Source organism: Salvia splendens, chromosome 5, assembly GCF_004379255.2.
Source record: "Salvia splendens isolate huo1 chromosome 5, SspV2, whole genome shotgun sequence".
NCBI lineage: Eukaryota > Viridiplantae > Streptophyta > Magnoliopsida > Lamiales > Lamiaceae > Salvia > Salvia splendens.
In genome coordinates, this window is record NC_056036.1 from 18,777,823 (window position 1) to 18,793,482 (window position 15,660).

The 15,660-nt window shown below is 42.3% G+C and overlaps 1 protein-coding gene across 1 annotated transcript; it reads left to right on the forward strand.

Annotated features, from left to right (window-relative positions):
* The first annotated feature begins 285 nt into the window (after window positions 1-285).
* LOC121804963 (proton pump-interactor 1-like) lies at window positions 286-4,775 on the forward strand. Its single transcript, XM_042204697.1, has 8 exons — window positions 286-426; window positions 1,158-1,531; window positions 1,936-2,130; window positions 2,228-2,407; window positions 2,525-2,719; window positions 3,437-3,535; window positions 3,727-4,242; window positions 4,325-4,775. Exons 2-8 carry the CDS (start codon window positions 1,196-1,198, stop codon window positions 4,649-4,651), a joined length of 1,848 nt encoding a protein of 615 aa, XP_042060631.1. The 5' UTR covers window positions 286-426; window positions 1,158-1,195; the 3' UTR covers window positions 4,652-4,775.
* The last annotated feature ends 10,885 nt before the right edge of the window (window positions 4,776-15,660 follow it).

Genomic DNA, 15,660 nt, shown 5'->3' on the forward strand with positions numbered 1-15,660 from the left:
GATTTACTTCAGTAAATCGAACCACGTAAATTCTCTGTGTCGTGATCTGCATTTTCCTGCATTCATCACCATCAAAAATTCGCGGATTCATCACTAAACTAAAAGTATCAAAAGTTAATTATTACTAATAAAATTGTTTTCAGATAATCTTACAAGAACGGTAATTCTTAATTTTTCCATTTATGAACAACTCCTCTTTTGAATTATACACGCGATAAAAGTGGAAAACACATTAATTGGAAAATTCCATTAAAAAATATATATAGTTTCAAAAATAAATATCCAATTTAGCCTCTAAAAAATCAAGATTTTCTCTCTCACACACTCACACACAAAACTCCCCAGCATAAAAGCTCCGAGGGCAGTCCTTTTCTCCTTCATACCACTCCATTCGAATTCTCCGCCAAGTTTTTGTGACATTTCCAGGTATGTTAGTTTTCTTAATTCCACACTCCGCTTCAATCTCCTAATCAGGCTTCAATCCTTTTATATCCACGTTTTTTTGTTACATTATGATCCACCGATCTCGATCCGCTTTGAGGTGAATTGGGGTTTTTGTTATTTGATCATGAAAAGGTTTGTAGCTTTTGTGTTTATTTTGCCTGCTGCTGTTGTTTTATGTCGATTTCCTTTAAAGTCAATATACTTAGATTTTGCGGTTTTTGTTCTCTAAATCAATTGAGTTTTTGTTCTTTAAATCAATTGGGACTTTCAACTTCAATTTACTGCGTGATTTCAATGATTTCTTATGTGGGGATGGTTAATTGTTACTGAAGATTGAATTTTGGTTCCCTGATCTGTTGTGTGGATGTGTTTGTTGAGTAAAAATTGCATCTTTTGGAGCTGCGTTGACGAGTTCGAGTGAGGTTGTGGTTTAATACTGTTCGCTACCAGATTTGAAGTATTAACAAAAAATATGAATTTTTAATTTCTATTTCTCATCAGACATTTACGCAGGAAGAAATTTGCATTTTAAGTCTGAAAAATTGACCCTTAGAAAAACTTAATTCTTTAAATCTATTGTCTTCTGAACAACATACTTGTGACTGTGTATACTCGATGTTTGCTGATCTATGTTTCATATGCTGAATTCGTAATTGGAGGTGTACTGGATTTATTAAGTAAATTTTACTTAAGCTTTTTGTCTTCTGCTTCAGGAATCGAGATCTGTTTCTACCTATTGACGGTACGTATCATGGGTATGGAGGTTGTAGACTCGAAATTAGCCTTGGATGCTCTGAGTGAAACCGATGTCTCGGCTGAAGTTGGAAAAGTTGACATAAAGTTTGGCTCTCATGGTGCCGAGGAGCCGGCAAAAGGTGTGGAACTGAATAAAGTTGCCGAGTCCAATTTCCCTAAGGATGTGGTCGATGAGTGGCCTGAGCCCACGCAGATTCACTCCTTTTACATTGTTAGATACCGAGCATTTGAAGACCAAAATCTGAAGGCCAAGCTTGATATGGCTGATAAAGATCTGCAGAAAAAGAACCAGGCGCGGTCACAGATTTTTGAGAAACTGAAGGCCAAAAGGGTAAAGCCTCACACTATGTGTTTTGTGTGTGAATGATCCCGTGTATAATGAAAAATGGAATATGGTTTGAGTAGGTTGCTATGTATTTAGATTACAATGTGAAGTCCTAAAGTTGTGATTTGCTAACTATTATGCTTATAACTGGCAATGTTTTTTTTCCTTTTAATTCAAACTGTAAAGTGGTAAAAAAGCTGTAAAGGGCTGGCTTTGGGTAAAATGTTATTTCAATATGTTTACCTCAAAATGTTATCCTTTTTATCACCATATTTTTAGAAGAGATTCTTATTGCTCATTTCCTGGTTATCTGCTCTCTCTGGGATGCTACCCATGTATCTGCATTGATGTAGGTTCCCAATTGCTTGAATAATGACAGCGAAGCTATTGTGATTGAATGTGTTTTGCAGGCCGAAAGGGCGGAGGTCAGAACTCAAATACATTCTTTAAGTGTTGAGAACAAACAGTTTAGGTCTGTATTGGATGAAAAGAGAAAAGAAATGGAACCTCTTCAGCAGGCTCTAGGCAAGTTGAGAGGTTCGTCTGGTTCTAGAGATAATAGGGGCGCGGGTGTATGTTCATCCGAGGCCGAACTCAATGATGTTGTAAGTTTTCATGGAAATATATTTTATCCAGAATTTTTGTTTGTCTACATGTGACTATTAGAATCTAATATCTTCTAATCTCACTGACCTTGTGCAGATCAAAAGCTTGCAATACCGTATTCAACACGAAAGTATTCCTCTCAGTGAAGAGAAACAGATTCTCAGAGAAATTAAACTACTTGAGGGAACAAGGGAGAAGGTTATTGCTTATGCTTCTGAGAGGGCAAGGATTCAGGATTCGTTGGGGCAAAAGGAAGATATCCAAGACCAGGTCAAAGTAAGAATCACATCATGATTTTTATTTTTTATAATTTTATAATTTTCAGTGATCTACAGACCAGCATTCCCTTGCATTAACTGGTCTGATCATTTTCTGACAACCATACAATTTTAGTCGATAGGAGTGGATCTCGATGGAGTTAGGAAGGAGAAACAGGTGGTGTTTGCCAAGATCAAACAGCTAGATGAAGAAAAGTTGGATCTTGAGAAAGACATAAATGCCTTAGAAGAAGAACTTACTGCAGTTACCGAGAAGAGGGATAAGATTTTTCAGAGCATTACTGAAATGAGGAAAAAACGAGACGAAGGGGTATGTTTCTCTATTTATTATTTTGACAATCCTCATAACTTTGGTTCGATCTTTTTGTTTAGTGTTACCATCTATCTAGTACTACTGATTATGGCATGCTTGTGAAATTTTCAGTTATCTAGCTGATTTGAATATCTGGATTATATTTATTAGAAGCAAAACTGTTATGGGTATTAAATAAGCTGTGGTAGGCACGATATCAATCAATTAACTGTGTTCTACTCTGTCTATAACTAGGCAGTGGTTGCCTCATTTTTTATTGTTCAACAAGGCCTATGGATTCACATTTACTTGTTCAAAGTAGAAAGCCTCTCTTCGGTTTCGGCGCTTGGTTGGTCAATTGAATATTTTTTGTTTTTATTATTAATAAGAATGAAATATCAAAATGCAGCGAGCTCAAAGTTCAAAAAGTGAATGGCTGAAATTAATTTACTATTTTTCTATCTGGCCATTATGTAATTTTCTTCTCATCTTGAGATTAAACAAACATTCTCTTTTTTTCCAAGTTATACTTCCTCAATATGCTATAGTTACATATCTTACTCAATTCCTGAATCTTGTTTTCTTTGTGTTTGTGCCCGTGTATTTATGGATTATTTTAGATATCGGTTTACATTACAGTCAACATATTATTAGTCTTCAAGGATTCTCCTAGTCGTGACTCGTGCATGAATTTACATTTGAATTTGATCATGGAGTTGCTACTTTGACTTGCAGAATTCCCCCTTCTACAATAACCGTAACCTCTTGGCAAAGGCTAAAGTACTTGCATCAAAAAAGGATATCAATGCTGTGAAGGAGCTTTCAAATACAGAGGTATGATAAATACTCTTCGGGCTTAAGTAACAAATCACGTATGTTGCATTTTGATATGAAGGTTTTGGTAGATAGTTGAGGAAGTTTTGATGAGTTCAGTTTTTTGTTGTACTTGAAATCTATCACCTTCATTTCGGACAAACTACATTTGGAACGATCAATTTTTTCACTCGAACTTGTTTTCCTGCTAGGCTGAGAATTTCATGGCCCTCTGGAATGGTAATAAGGCTTTCCGGACCGACTACGAAAGTAGAATTTTGCAATCACTCGATTCAAGGCAGTTGAGCAAGGACGGCCGCTTGAGGAACTTTGATGAGAAACCACTAGTGGTAGCTGAGAGACCAGTTCCGTCAGAGGCCGAGGTTGTCCCGACAAAAGCCAAGGAAACCTCCAGGGTGGAAGCTACTCCCCTCGAGAAGAAAGTAGTCGGGAAAGCCAAGAGCGGTAAAAACCATAAAGAAGAAACCAAGGCCGAATCCGCCTTGGCGAAAACCGACAAGGAATACGAACAAGAGGCCCCTCCTGTGGAAAAGCCACAGAAGGATCCTCGTCAAGTAGTCGTTGACGAGAAGAAGCTGAAGGAGCTCAAGAGAGAGGAAGAGATCACGAAGCGTAATCAGGCGGAGGAGAGGAAGAAGAAGCTGGCAGAGAAGGCGGCCACCAAAGCAGCGATAAAAGCTCAGAAGGAAGCCGAGAAGAAGCTCAAAGAACGTTCTCGATCTCTATCTCTTTTCGTTTCATGTTATTAGTAAGTCTTTGACTTATAGTTTTTCGTCACTATCTATGCAGGAGCGCGAGAAGAGGGCAAGGAAGAAGAGCGGTGGCGGTGGGGCTGCTGCTGCAGCCGAGTCTGAGGAAGCCGGGGAGGCTGTTGCGGAGGATGCTGAGGCGGAGAAGGCGGAGGAGAAGGTTGAAGTGGAAGTGGCAGTGGCGAAGAAGAGCAAGGAGCGGAAGGAACACTCGGTGAGGCAGAGGGGGCGCGCCAGGGGCGGGGATTCTCTGCCCAAGGCGATACTGAAACGCAAGAAGGCAACGAACTACTGGATGTGGGGCGCGGCCGCAGCTGCGCTGGTGGCGATTTTGGTTGCGGTGGTTGGCTATAGCTATCTGAATTGAGGCAATATATGATAGAGAAGACAATGAAAATTGAGAAACAATCCCCAGTTTTTGAGTCCATGTTTTTCCTTGTGGTTTGTAGAACAGTTGATCTAAACAGATATATTACACACTTGCTTTTATATTTTTGCTTTTTAAAATTTAAATTTTGTATTGGAGTAGGTAGAAAAGAGAGAAGAAATTGATCAAATTTAAAAGTTGATGCATTTGAAAAAGTGAAATACATAGAGCTTGGTGATAGATAGTCTTATTTGATCCAAGTAATGATAGACGTCACAAACTTGCTAAGAACATGGGAAAATACCACAAGATTTGAATGTTTTCATAATTGTGTGTGTGAAGTAAGTACAAATTAAGTACCTAGATCAACACTACCAAAACAACGACATTTCTACCCACGTTTATTTTCTTCTCATTTTTCTTTCATTTGTAATTGAATTCCACAGAACTCAGCTGTCTGGAAATTGAATTATTGTTGACAACATATTTGTGGGTAATTATCCATGGTTCATCGTTGTTTCATGTTAATGCAAAAGGTTTAAAGATTTAATAAATACTCTTTCCATCCGAAATTAAGAGTTTGTATTATATAAATTTAAGGAAATGTTAGAGGAACTGGTTGAAAAATATACTAGTTGAATGTGAGTCTCATTTTTTATAATACTTATTAGTTTTTTACTAATAAAATATGAGTATAATGAGTTAGTGGAATGTGAAACTTATATACCATTTATAGTAATTAGTGAATCGGGACTCCGAATCATAGACAGACCGAACATGGGGTGTACAAAAAGGTCCATTCGCATTTATACAATATCAACATTCAACATTTGTTTCATGTTAATACAAATTCTTTTTTAGACTAAAATTCAAAATTAGTCATTTATATTTGTCCAAAAAAAACTTTTAGTCCTACATATTAAGTGTGATAACTTATAATTCTAAACAATATGTGATAAGTCGTATTCTAGGCCTTGGTTACTGGTCAGTATGATGTGCATATTTGAACTTTATCTGCAAAACAAGTTGCTTAAGCGTGCAGATTGAGTGTTCTAACCAGTAGGGAAGCTTCGGAATAACTCAAGTGAAAAATGGTGTCAGGATGTTGCTATCCTGATCAGTATACATGCTAAAACGGTTCGAGATAGAGAAGACGGATAGCTGAGGCTGATTACCCACAATTAAGGCCAAAGGAGTCATCTTGCAATAAGGATTTACCCTAAAATCAAGGGTAAGCCTCCCTATAAAAGGAACCCACTTGGAGAGAAAAAGAGATATTTTTTTTCACCATCATCACTTTTAGGTAGATTTCTCTCGGTAGTTCAGTTCTTCAGCCCAGTCCAGTTTCTCATTCCTCAACACAACCATGATTACCTGAGTTCCAGAAGCTCCCGGAGTTCCATTCATCCTCGTTCCAGCCAGCAAGATCATAGTTTAGGAGTTCCATCGCCCGAAGTGGCAAACACTTTTATTTCGCTTTCGTAGTTTAAATTTCTTGTTTTTCTTCACGATGGATCTGTGTTGCTTTTGATTTTCACGGCTTAGAACTACTTTGTTTGCAGATCCGAACTTGTTTTATGCTATGAAATTGTTTTCTGTTCAGTTTACCTCGCTGATCTCTTTTCCTTCTGCCTAGTTAGCTTAGATCTAGAGTTTCTGGTTATTTTAAGTGTTAAATCGGTTGTTGCTGTTTTCGTCGTAATTTTCTCTGAGTTAGTACAATCGGGAACTGTTTGATTGTGAAGTAAATCGTTGCATGCAAAGTCTAGTTTGAGTTTCAATTCGTTTTCATGTTGACCGGTATGCGGAGTTACAGTGTTGGTGTTTGATTTCAGATTTGGAATTTTTATTTGTGGATCTGTGTTCGTGAGTTGTTATTCTGTGTTTTACGTGGCGAATCTGGAGTTGTCATTTAATTTCGATCAAGTGTGTTGAAGAAGATGATGTCCATGTCAATAGTTGGGGACCACTTTTACTTTTTAGATGCTTTTTGCCTTTTGTCCTTCACTTTTAGTTTGTACTCTGCAGATCTGTCAGCCTAGTCACACAATTCCCACTACCTTCGGATATTCCGTTTGGCCCAAAATAGAAACCTAGTACTTCTCGAATATTTTCTGTTATACCATGATTACCCATTTCCACGTACACAGCTGCACCTCTACACTTCTCCCCCATTCTAGTCAGTAGGATACTACTTTTAAATTCTTGCCTAGGTAGAGACTCAATCCGAGCGTGGTAGCTAACCAAACCCTCCAGAATATAACCGCAATAGTTTTAGCGCACCATCTCTGTGGGATTCGACCCCTACCTTCACTATACTACCCAGTAGAAGAGGGTTGAGGATTCTTTGAAAGCAGGTTCTAGGCTAGCAGGGATTCTTATACTGATCAGTAGGATAGATCCTTCCTAGAGCGACACCTACGCAAACCTGGGCGCCCCGGGGATGGATGTCGCTATTTGAAGCTATTGTGTGTGATACTTTGGCGTATATATTGTGCATAACGTTTTCCTTTTCTTTTTATTTCAGTATATGAGAAGCAGCTCGGCTCCTGACCAGTGGAGGCCGAAGATACTTCAGCGAGGATCTATACTCGTAACCACTCGATCCGGTTTGTCAACGGCTCTGTCTGACTTAGGTTCGAGTAGCGACGAGGAGCAATACACCATAGAAGGACCAATACCAGAAGAGATACCACTGTTGGAAGGCAACCCAGGGGAGATGGCTGCCAACAGAGATGATGATCCAGAGATCGGTACCCTGAACGCGCATACCGAGGGAGAACCACCGCAAGCCATTGTAGTCACCCCGGGGCAGACTGCCTGTGATGTGAAGCCCCATGTTATCGCAATTCTGCCTACATACTGCAGAAAGAGCTATGAAGGACCTTACGAGTTCCTGCATGAGTTTTGTAAGATTTGTAGGGCGCAAAGGAGGCCAGCAGGGGCGACCGAGGATGACTATAGATTGAAGGCTTTGCCGTTTGTTCTAAAAGGGGAAGCCAACACTTGGTTCATGCGTCTGCCACCCAACTCCATTGAGAGTTGGGCCGATTTCAAGTCAGCATTCTTAGGCGAGTTTTTCCCATCGTCAAAGACAAGTGCGCTGAAGAGAGAGATAACTAATGTGAAGCAAGGGTACGATGAGCCTTTGAGTGATTACTGGGCGAAATATATGAGCCTCTTGGATGCGTGCCCCAACCATCGCATGGCGGATATTGAAGTACACCATGTCTTTTATGAAGGGATGAACAAAGCAACCAAGGATCTAGCGAATTCTTCGTCAGGAGGAAGCTTCACGCAGCTAAGGTGGGTCAGCGAAGCTAAAAGGGTCATAGGGAAACTATTGAGCGCAAAAAAGGAGTATGACAATTCCAGAGATGGTTACAGCAGAGAAAGGATTGCCAGCGCCTTGTCTACTGACCAGGAGCAGAAGATAGAACAAAAGATGGATTTGAAGATGGACGAATTGAAGAAGACGCTCTTGAGCGCAATCGAGAAAAATGCGCCACCAACTTCCCCAGCTAGAAACTACAAGGGTGCAGAACAAGGGAACCAAGGGCCGAGCTATGATCAGCCCAATGACTTCGTGAATATGGAGCAAGTCAACGCTGCTGGGTATTACAATTCTAGTGGGCATTGGATCCAAGGGAGACAACGGGATGCACCATGGAGGGATCATCCGAATTTTCGATGGGGAGATGGGAGCCAAAATCAAAACCAAGGTCAAGGTCAGAACCAATACAACCCCCACCCGAACCAGAATTTCAACCGTGGCCCGGAAAATCCAAACAACCAGTTCAACTGGTCAGGAAGGAACCAACAACCCCACAGTCAACAACCTCAAAACCAACACCCACAAAACCCAAACCCTGTTTATGTACCACCCCACCAGAGGAACTTTCAAAATTATCAGAGTCAACCTAACCAAGGACCACCACCTCAGCAAAACCCAACCCAGTTCCAAAACCAGAACCAGAACCAATATCATACTGACCAGTACAACCCTCCTGGCCAGTATAACCAATACCCACCTAACCCGAACCAGCAAAAGTTTCAAAATTTCCAGCCCAACCAAAATTCCCAGTATAACCAGCACCAAGGGCCGAATCAATCCCAATATCCTAGCAGGTCAAGGAGATCTATGGAGGACATGATGAGAGAATTGCTCGCATCGCAGCAAGGTATCAAGGGTGAGTTACAATCCCATAATGAAGTAGTGCAACGGATGCAGAGTGCCCAGAAGGAGCATAAGGCGAACATGGATATGATGAATAGGCAGTTGGCCCAACTGGCCAGTTCGATTGGTGAAATGAAAGGAAACTCAGGGAAACTCCCGTCCACAGTCCATGTGCCTGAAAAGGCGAATGTGAGCAAAGTCACACTACGATCCGGTACTACCTATGAAGGACCCCAGCCAAAGAAGTCTAGTGGAGAACTAAGTGGAGCAACATTATTGGGGGACGTTGTCTTGGAAGAAGAGCTACGCAGACCTCTACCCCAGATGCAGGACCCATTTTTCTTGGGAGAAACACCATGTGGAAAAGGCGAGCCTGAGAACGTACTGGTCAGGAAGGAACCCCATCAAGAGGTAGAATCCAGAACGAAGGAAACTCAGACCCAGAATCTGCCCAAGGAAGGTCCCAAGAAGGTTGCTGAGGGACCGGTAGAGGAGAGAAAGGGGGAGAAACCATTCCCTTACCGTTTCGTAACTAAGAGGAAGAAGGAAAACCCAGTGGATTACTTGTCAATTTTCGGGAAGCTGGATGTTACCATACCATTCCTCCAAGCCGAGAAGATACCCCCACTTGGGAAATTTATTAAGGAGTTCATAGCCGGGAAAGCCCAGGAGGATGGAAAAATTATGGTAGAAGGGATCGCGTCAGCAATAGTGCAGGAGAAGCTACCGCCCAAGAGGGCCGATCCAGGTATGTTCACCCTGCCTATAACTATAGGAGATGTGAAAGTCGAGCATGCAATGTGTGATCTTGGAGCTTCTATTAATGTCATGCCTTTGTCGATCTATAACCAATTGAAGGGGGTTAGATTGTCGAGTACTAGGGTGATGATCCAACTGGCTGATAGGTCATGCATAAGTCCTGAGGGTGTTTTAGAGAATGTGTTGGTCAGAGTGCATGAGTTTACCTACCCTGCTGACTTTTATGTGATCAAAATGAGTGAGTCCGAGGCTAGGGAATCTAGTGGAATATTGTTAGGTAGGCCATTTTTTAGAACGGCCAAGACGATAGTAGACATGGCTGAGGGAACAATTTGCATTGATTTTCATGGGGAGAAGTTTACTTTTGATATTAATGAGGCCATGAAAAAGCCTATCGATTCTGAAAATTTATTCTATGTTGATGTGATTGACCCCTTAGTCCAAGATTTTCTTGAGACCGAACTATTGCAGGAAAAGCTCCAAGCTTTAGATGTCTATGAGCAAGTTGACGTAGAAGCCGCTGCATGGTGTGATCTGATCAGTAGCCAAGGGCTGACTGATGAAGAGATAGAAGGAGCAACTAAGGACTTCTGCCAGAAATCAGAGTTCATTGGAGCCGCAGGGGCTCAGCTACCAGTCAGTATAGAGGAATCTCCAGAGGGAGAATTAGAGAAAGGAGGAGAGGCTGAGAAAAACCCTCTACCCGAAGACACACTTCCACCCCAAGTTGAGCTGAAGAAATTGCCATCGAATTTGAAGTATGCCTTCCTCGGAGAGGAGAACTCACATCCAGTGATCATCAGCAGCAGCCTTACGAAGGAACAAGAGGCTAGGCTACTGACCGTGCTGAGCAAGAACAAGAAGGCGATTGGATGGAGTCTCACAGATTTAGTTGGAATTAGCCCCGACGTCTGCATGCACCACATTAGGTTGGAGGAAGGAGCAAAGGCACATCGAGATGCTCAAAGGAAGGTAAACCCTAACATGCGAGAAGAGATATTGAAGGAAATCTTGAAGTTGTTGTCGCTAGGGATTATCTATTCAGTGCCGGACAGCGAGTGGGTCAGCCCCATTCACATGGTTCCAAAGAAATCAGGGATCCAAGTCATGAAGAATGAGAAGAATGAGCTAATACCAACGAGGCTAGTCACGGGTTGGCGAATGTGCATCGATTACCGTAAGCTGAACAATGCGACCAGGAAGGACCATTTTCCCTTGCCTTTCATCGACCAAATGTTGGAGAGATTAGCTGGGAAGAAGTATTTCTGTTTTCTGGATGGGTACAGCGGTTACTTTCAAATTTACGTGGATCCTGAAGACCAGGATAAGACCACCTTTACTTGCCCATTTGGAACCTATGCATACCGACGCATGCCTTTCGGTCTATGCAACGCTCCAGGTACGTTTCAACGATGTATGATGAGCATATTTTCCGATTTGATTGAAGACTGCATAGAGATATTCATGGATGACTTCACGGTCTACGAAGACTCTTTCGATTCTTGCCTTCATCATTTGGATATAGTTCTAGAAAGGTGTCAAGCAAAAAGTCTGGTGTTGAATTTTGAGAAGTGTCATTTTATGGTCACCGAATGGATTGTTCTGGGACACGTGGTTTCAGAGAGGGGAATCCAGGTGGATCAAGCTAAGGTGGATGTTATATCCAAATTATCGTTCCCTACTGATCAGAATGGGATACGGGGTTTTCTGGGGCACGCCGGATTTTATCGAAGATTTATCAAGGATTTCTCCAAGATTGCCCAACCCCTTACCCGACTCCTTCAGCATGAAGTAGAGTTTGTTTTTGATGAGCAATGCAAGGTTGCGTCCCTCCTTTTCCACTTCACAAACCCTCATTTACATTTTCTCTCCCAAAAGTTTCTTTCCCATTTCCACCAGTTCAAACCCTACTTTCCACCACCAAATCGTAAATTTCCGATCATGGGGAAGAAAGCATTCGCCAAGAAAATCAAACCTCGCCGCCAAGAAACCCCGGAGGCACAACCACAGCCAAATCCACCACCACCGGCACCGACCACTCAGCCGCCACCCATGATTTCCATGGATGCCATGATGGCATTTCTTCGCCAACAAGACCCGACAAGGGACTGGACGACGGCGTTGACCAGTTTCGGCCAAATGGGGGGCGTAGGAACCGCACCTAGTAAAATTCCGCCTGCGCCGGTCAGCCATACAGCAGTACATTCAGAGGAGGGAACTCCCTCGGCGACCGCGCCATCGGAAACCTCAGTACCCAATTCGGCGGAACTTGACGCTGTCGCTGCCCATTACGACTCTAACCCTGAGGAGCGTGAGGCCAGGACGAGTCAGGAACAGGGAGACAAAGAAGGGAGCGGTGAGACAGAGAAGACACCGATAGCAGAGCCGGTTCCTCAAGGAGTAGCAAGAGAGACCATAGATCTAAATGAGACGGCCAGGAAGCAGGGCCTTATGACGGATGAAGAATTTCAAGCGATTCTGGAAGGGGTATATCGGCAGGAAGAAGACGCTGCCAGGATGGTTGAGGGACCGGACCTCAAATCCGGGGTAGCAGGAGGAATGGTGGAAGACAAGTCAGAAACTCCCCAGCAAGAAAAAGGGGCAGTTGAGGAGCATACTGCTCAGAAGGAGACGGCAGAGAGTTTAGAAGAATCTGAACAAGTAGTACCACCCGTGATAAAACCCGAGACAGTGAGAGAGGAAGCCGAGGTGCCGGCAGCTGCCGAGGAGCCGGCGAAGGATGATGAGGACCAAGCTAGAACGGAGAAGGAACAACTGGAGGAGCAACCTGCACCACCTGCCCCGCGAAGGAGCAGGAGACATCGATAGACCCCCCCCATACTGACAAGTTAGTTTTCTTTTTAGTTTTCTGTTTTTTTAGGTTTTCGTATTTGTTTCTTTTAATGTTTGTTTAGGTAGTTAATTTGTGTTTGTGCGCAGACTCCACTTCATAACACTTAGCCTATTCTATAGTCTAAGTGTGAGAAGTAAAGGTTTGTATCGTTTGAGCATGCTTTTCTATGTTTTTCTTCTTATGTTTTCTTTCGTGTGCATGTTGACTCGCACTTAGTCCATGGCATGGCCTAAGTGTGAGAAGTGTGTATAAATGAGTTTGTGTCTTAGGTTTCTGTTTAGGTTTTTAAACTCTTCCACTTAGCCTATTCTATAGTCTAAGTGTGAGAAGTTTCGTTTCTAGTATGTTGTTTTGTTGTTTGTCTGCATATCCACCATACTGACCATTACCTTTTCCACTTCACAGCCCTATCTGAGGGCAGACACTTGTGAAGTGGGAGGGGGGACGCAATGGTCAGTATGATGTATATGGTCTGTGTTTGTGCTTATGTCTTGTTAGGTCTAGTTTTTTGTTTTGTGTGTTGATTGGGCTTAAAACTCAACTGACTCGAGCTGACGGTGAGGAGAATTGAGGGAGATAAGACATGCTGGAAAACCGAAACCATCCTCCCTAGTACCTCCTAGTCAGGATAGATGATGTGAGTATGAGAGAAAAGCCCATACTTAGAGCCAAACACAAAAGCCCTCTTAAAATGTGAGTTATAAGCTTTAAGTGGAACCACTTTCCACACATATTGAAAAGAAAAGAGTGGCTGCCACAAATTGCCTAGGGTGAAGTGACCACGGGTAGCAAACACTGAAGGCAGTAGGAAACCCCCATAAAAAAAAACCCCACCTTTAGAACTCTTCTTTTTAGCCTTCTATATCCAGATAAACACCCCTAGCCACTGGGACTGTGTGTGCAAGGCATGAGGCGAATGAAGCTTACTGGCCAGAAAGATATACAAAAAGGTGGAAACCAGCTGGGCAAGGAACTTAGAAGAAAGTCGACCAGGGAGTCGTCCTAGGTCCAAAGAAGAAGAAGGTATAAGGGTGGCGAAGCCACAAAGAAGAGGAAGGAAAGAGAAGGAACATGGGAAAAATGAAGAAAATGGTTTTAAAAAAAAATGATGAAGAAGGAATAAGGGTGGCGAATCCACAAAGATGCTACTGACCAGTTGGAGACCCAAGTCAGAAGCGCCAGCTGAGAAAAGCAACTGATCAGAAGCCTAATGCACACAGTTCCCCCACATCAATAAAGAAGAGGTTTTGAACCTTAGAGCCTTAGGAACATCCACCCCAAAACACTACAAGCCAATAGCCCATTTACAAGCTTTTAAGTCCTTCAGTCGCTGCACGTGAGATCTAAGTCCGAAGCATTTTGTGGTCCAGCAATTAGAGAGAACAGTCCTAATACTCCTGGTGAGGTATGAGTGACTGAGTGAACCTAGTGTTCGGCCGAGAGTGTGGGCGATCTTGACAAGCGGATGTACTGACTGGGAAAGAAAAGGGGGGCGGCAGAAGTTCAAGGCTGTCTAAGGCTGGATTGCACCTGATCCCGAGAGGAGGGATGGTTGAAAATATAGCCCGATCTTTGGGTTTTAGTCTTTTTATGTTTGTTTGTGTGTTTTTCTATGTTTGTTCAAGTGTTTTTCTTTGCGTCGTAGTATAGAGTCTAGTTTAGGTAGAGTCGGTCAGGGGAATAACCAGGCTAGAATTCGACTTATTTCTTTTTGTTTGTTCTTCACGCTTGAGGACAAGCATGTGGTAAGTGTGAGCAGTTTGATAAGTCGTATTCTAGGCCTTGGTTACTGGTCAGTATGATGTGCATATTTGAACTTTATCTGCAAAACAAGTTGCTTAAGCGTGCAGGTAAAGTGTTCTAACCAGTAGGGAAGCTTCGGAATAACTCAAGTGAAAAGGGTGTCAGGATGTTGCTATCCTGATCAGTATACATGCTAAAACGGTTCGAGATGGAGAAGACGGATAGCTGAGGCTGATTACCCACAATTAAGGGCAAATGAGTCATCTTGCAATAAGGATTTACCCTAAAATCAAGGGTAAGCCTCCCTATAAAAGGAACCCACTTGGAGAGAAAAAGAGATATTTTTTTTCACCATCATCACTTTTAGGTAGATTTCTCTCGGTAGTTCAGTTCTTCAGCCCAGTCCAGTTTCTCATTCCTCAACACAACCATGATTACCTGAGTTCCAGAAGCTCCCGGAGTTCCAGTCATCCTCGTTCCAGCCAGCAAGATCATAGTTTAGGAGTTCCATCGCCCGGAGTGGCAAACACTTTTATTTCGCTTTCGTAGTTTAAATTTCTTGTTTTTCTTCACGATGGATCTGTGTTGCTTTTGATTTTCACGGCTTAGAACTACTTTGTTTGCAGATTCGAACTTGTTTTATGCTATGAAATTGTTTTCTGTTCAGTTTACCTCGCTGATCTCTTTTCCTTCTGCCTAGTTAGCTTAGATCTAGAGTTTCTGGTTGTTTTAAGTGTTAAATCGATTGTTGCTGTTTTCGTCGTAATTTTCTCTGAGTTAGTACAATCTGGAACTATTTGATTGTGAAGTAAATCGTTGCATGCAAAGTCTAGTTTGAGTTTCGATTCGTTTTCATGTTGACCGGTATGCGGAGTTACAGTGTTGGTGTTTGATTTCAGATTTGGAATTTTTATTTGTAGATCTGTGTTCGTGAGTTGTTATTCTGTGTTTTACGCGGCGAATCTGGAGTTGTCATTTAATTTCGATCAAGTGTGTTGAAAAAGATGATGTCCATGTCAATAGTTGGGGACCACTTTTACTTTTTAGATGCTTTTTGCCTTTTGTCCTTCACTTTTAGTTTGTACTCTGCAGATCTGTCAGCCTAGTCACACAATTCCCACTACCTTCGGATATTCCGTTTGGCCCAAAATAGAAACCTAGTACTTCTCGAATATTTTCTGTTATACCATGATTACCCATTTCCACGTACACAGCTGCACCTCTACACTTCTCCCCCATTCTAGTCAGTAGGATACTACTTTTAAATTCTTGCCTAGGTAGAGACTCAATCCGAGCGTGGTAGCTAACCAAACCCTCCAGAATATAACCGCAATAGTTTTAGCGCACCATCTCTGTGGGATTCGACCCCTACCTTCACTATACTACCCAGTAGAAGAGGGTTGAGGATTCTTTGAAAGCTGGTTCTAGGCTAGCGGGGATTCTTATACTGATCGGTAGGATAGATCCTTGCTTGAG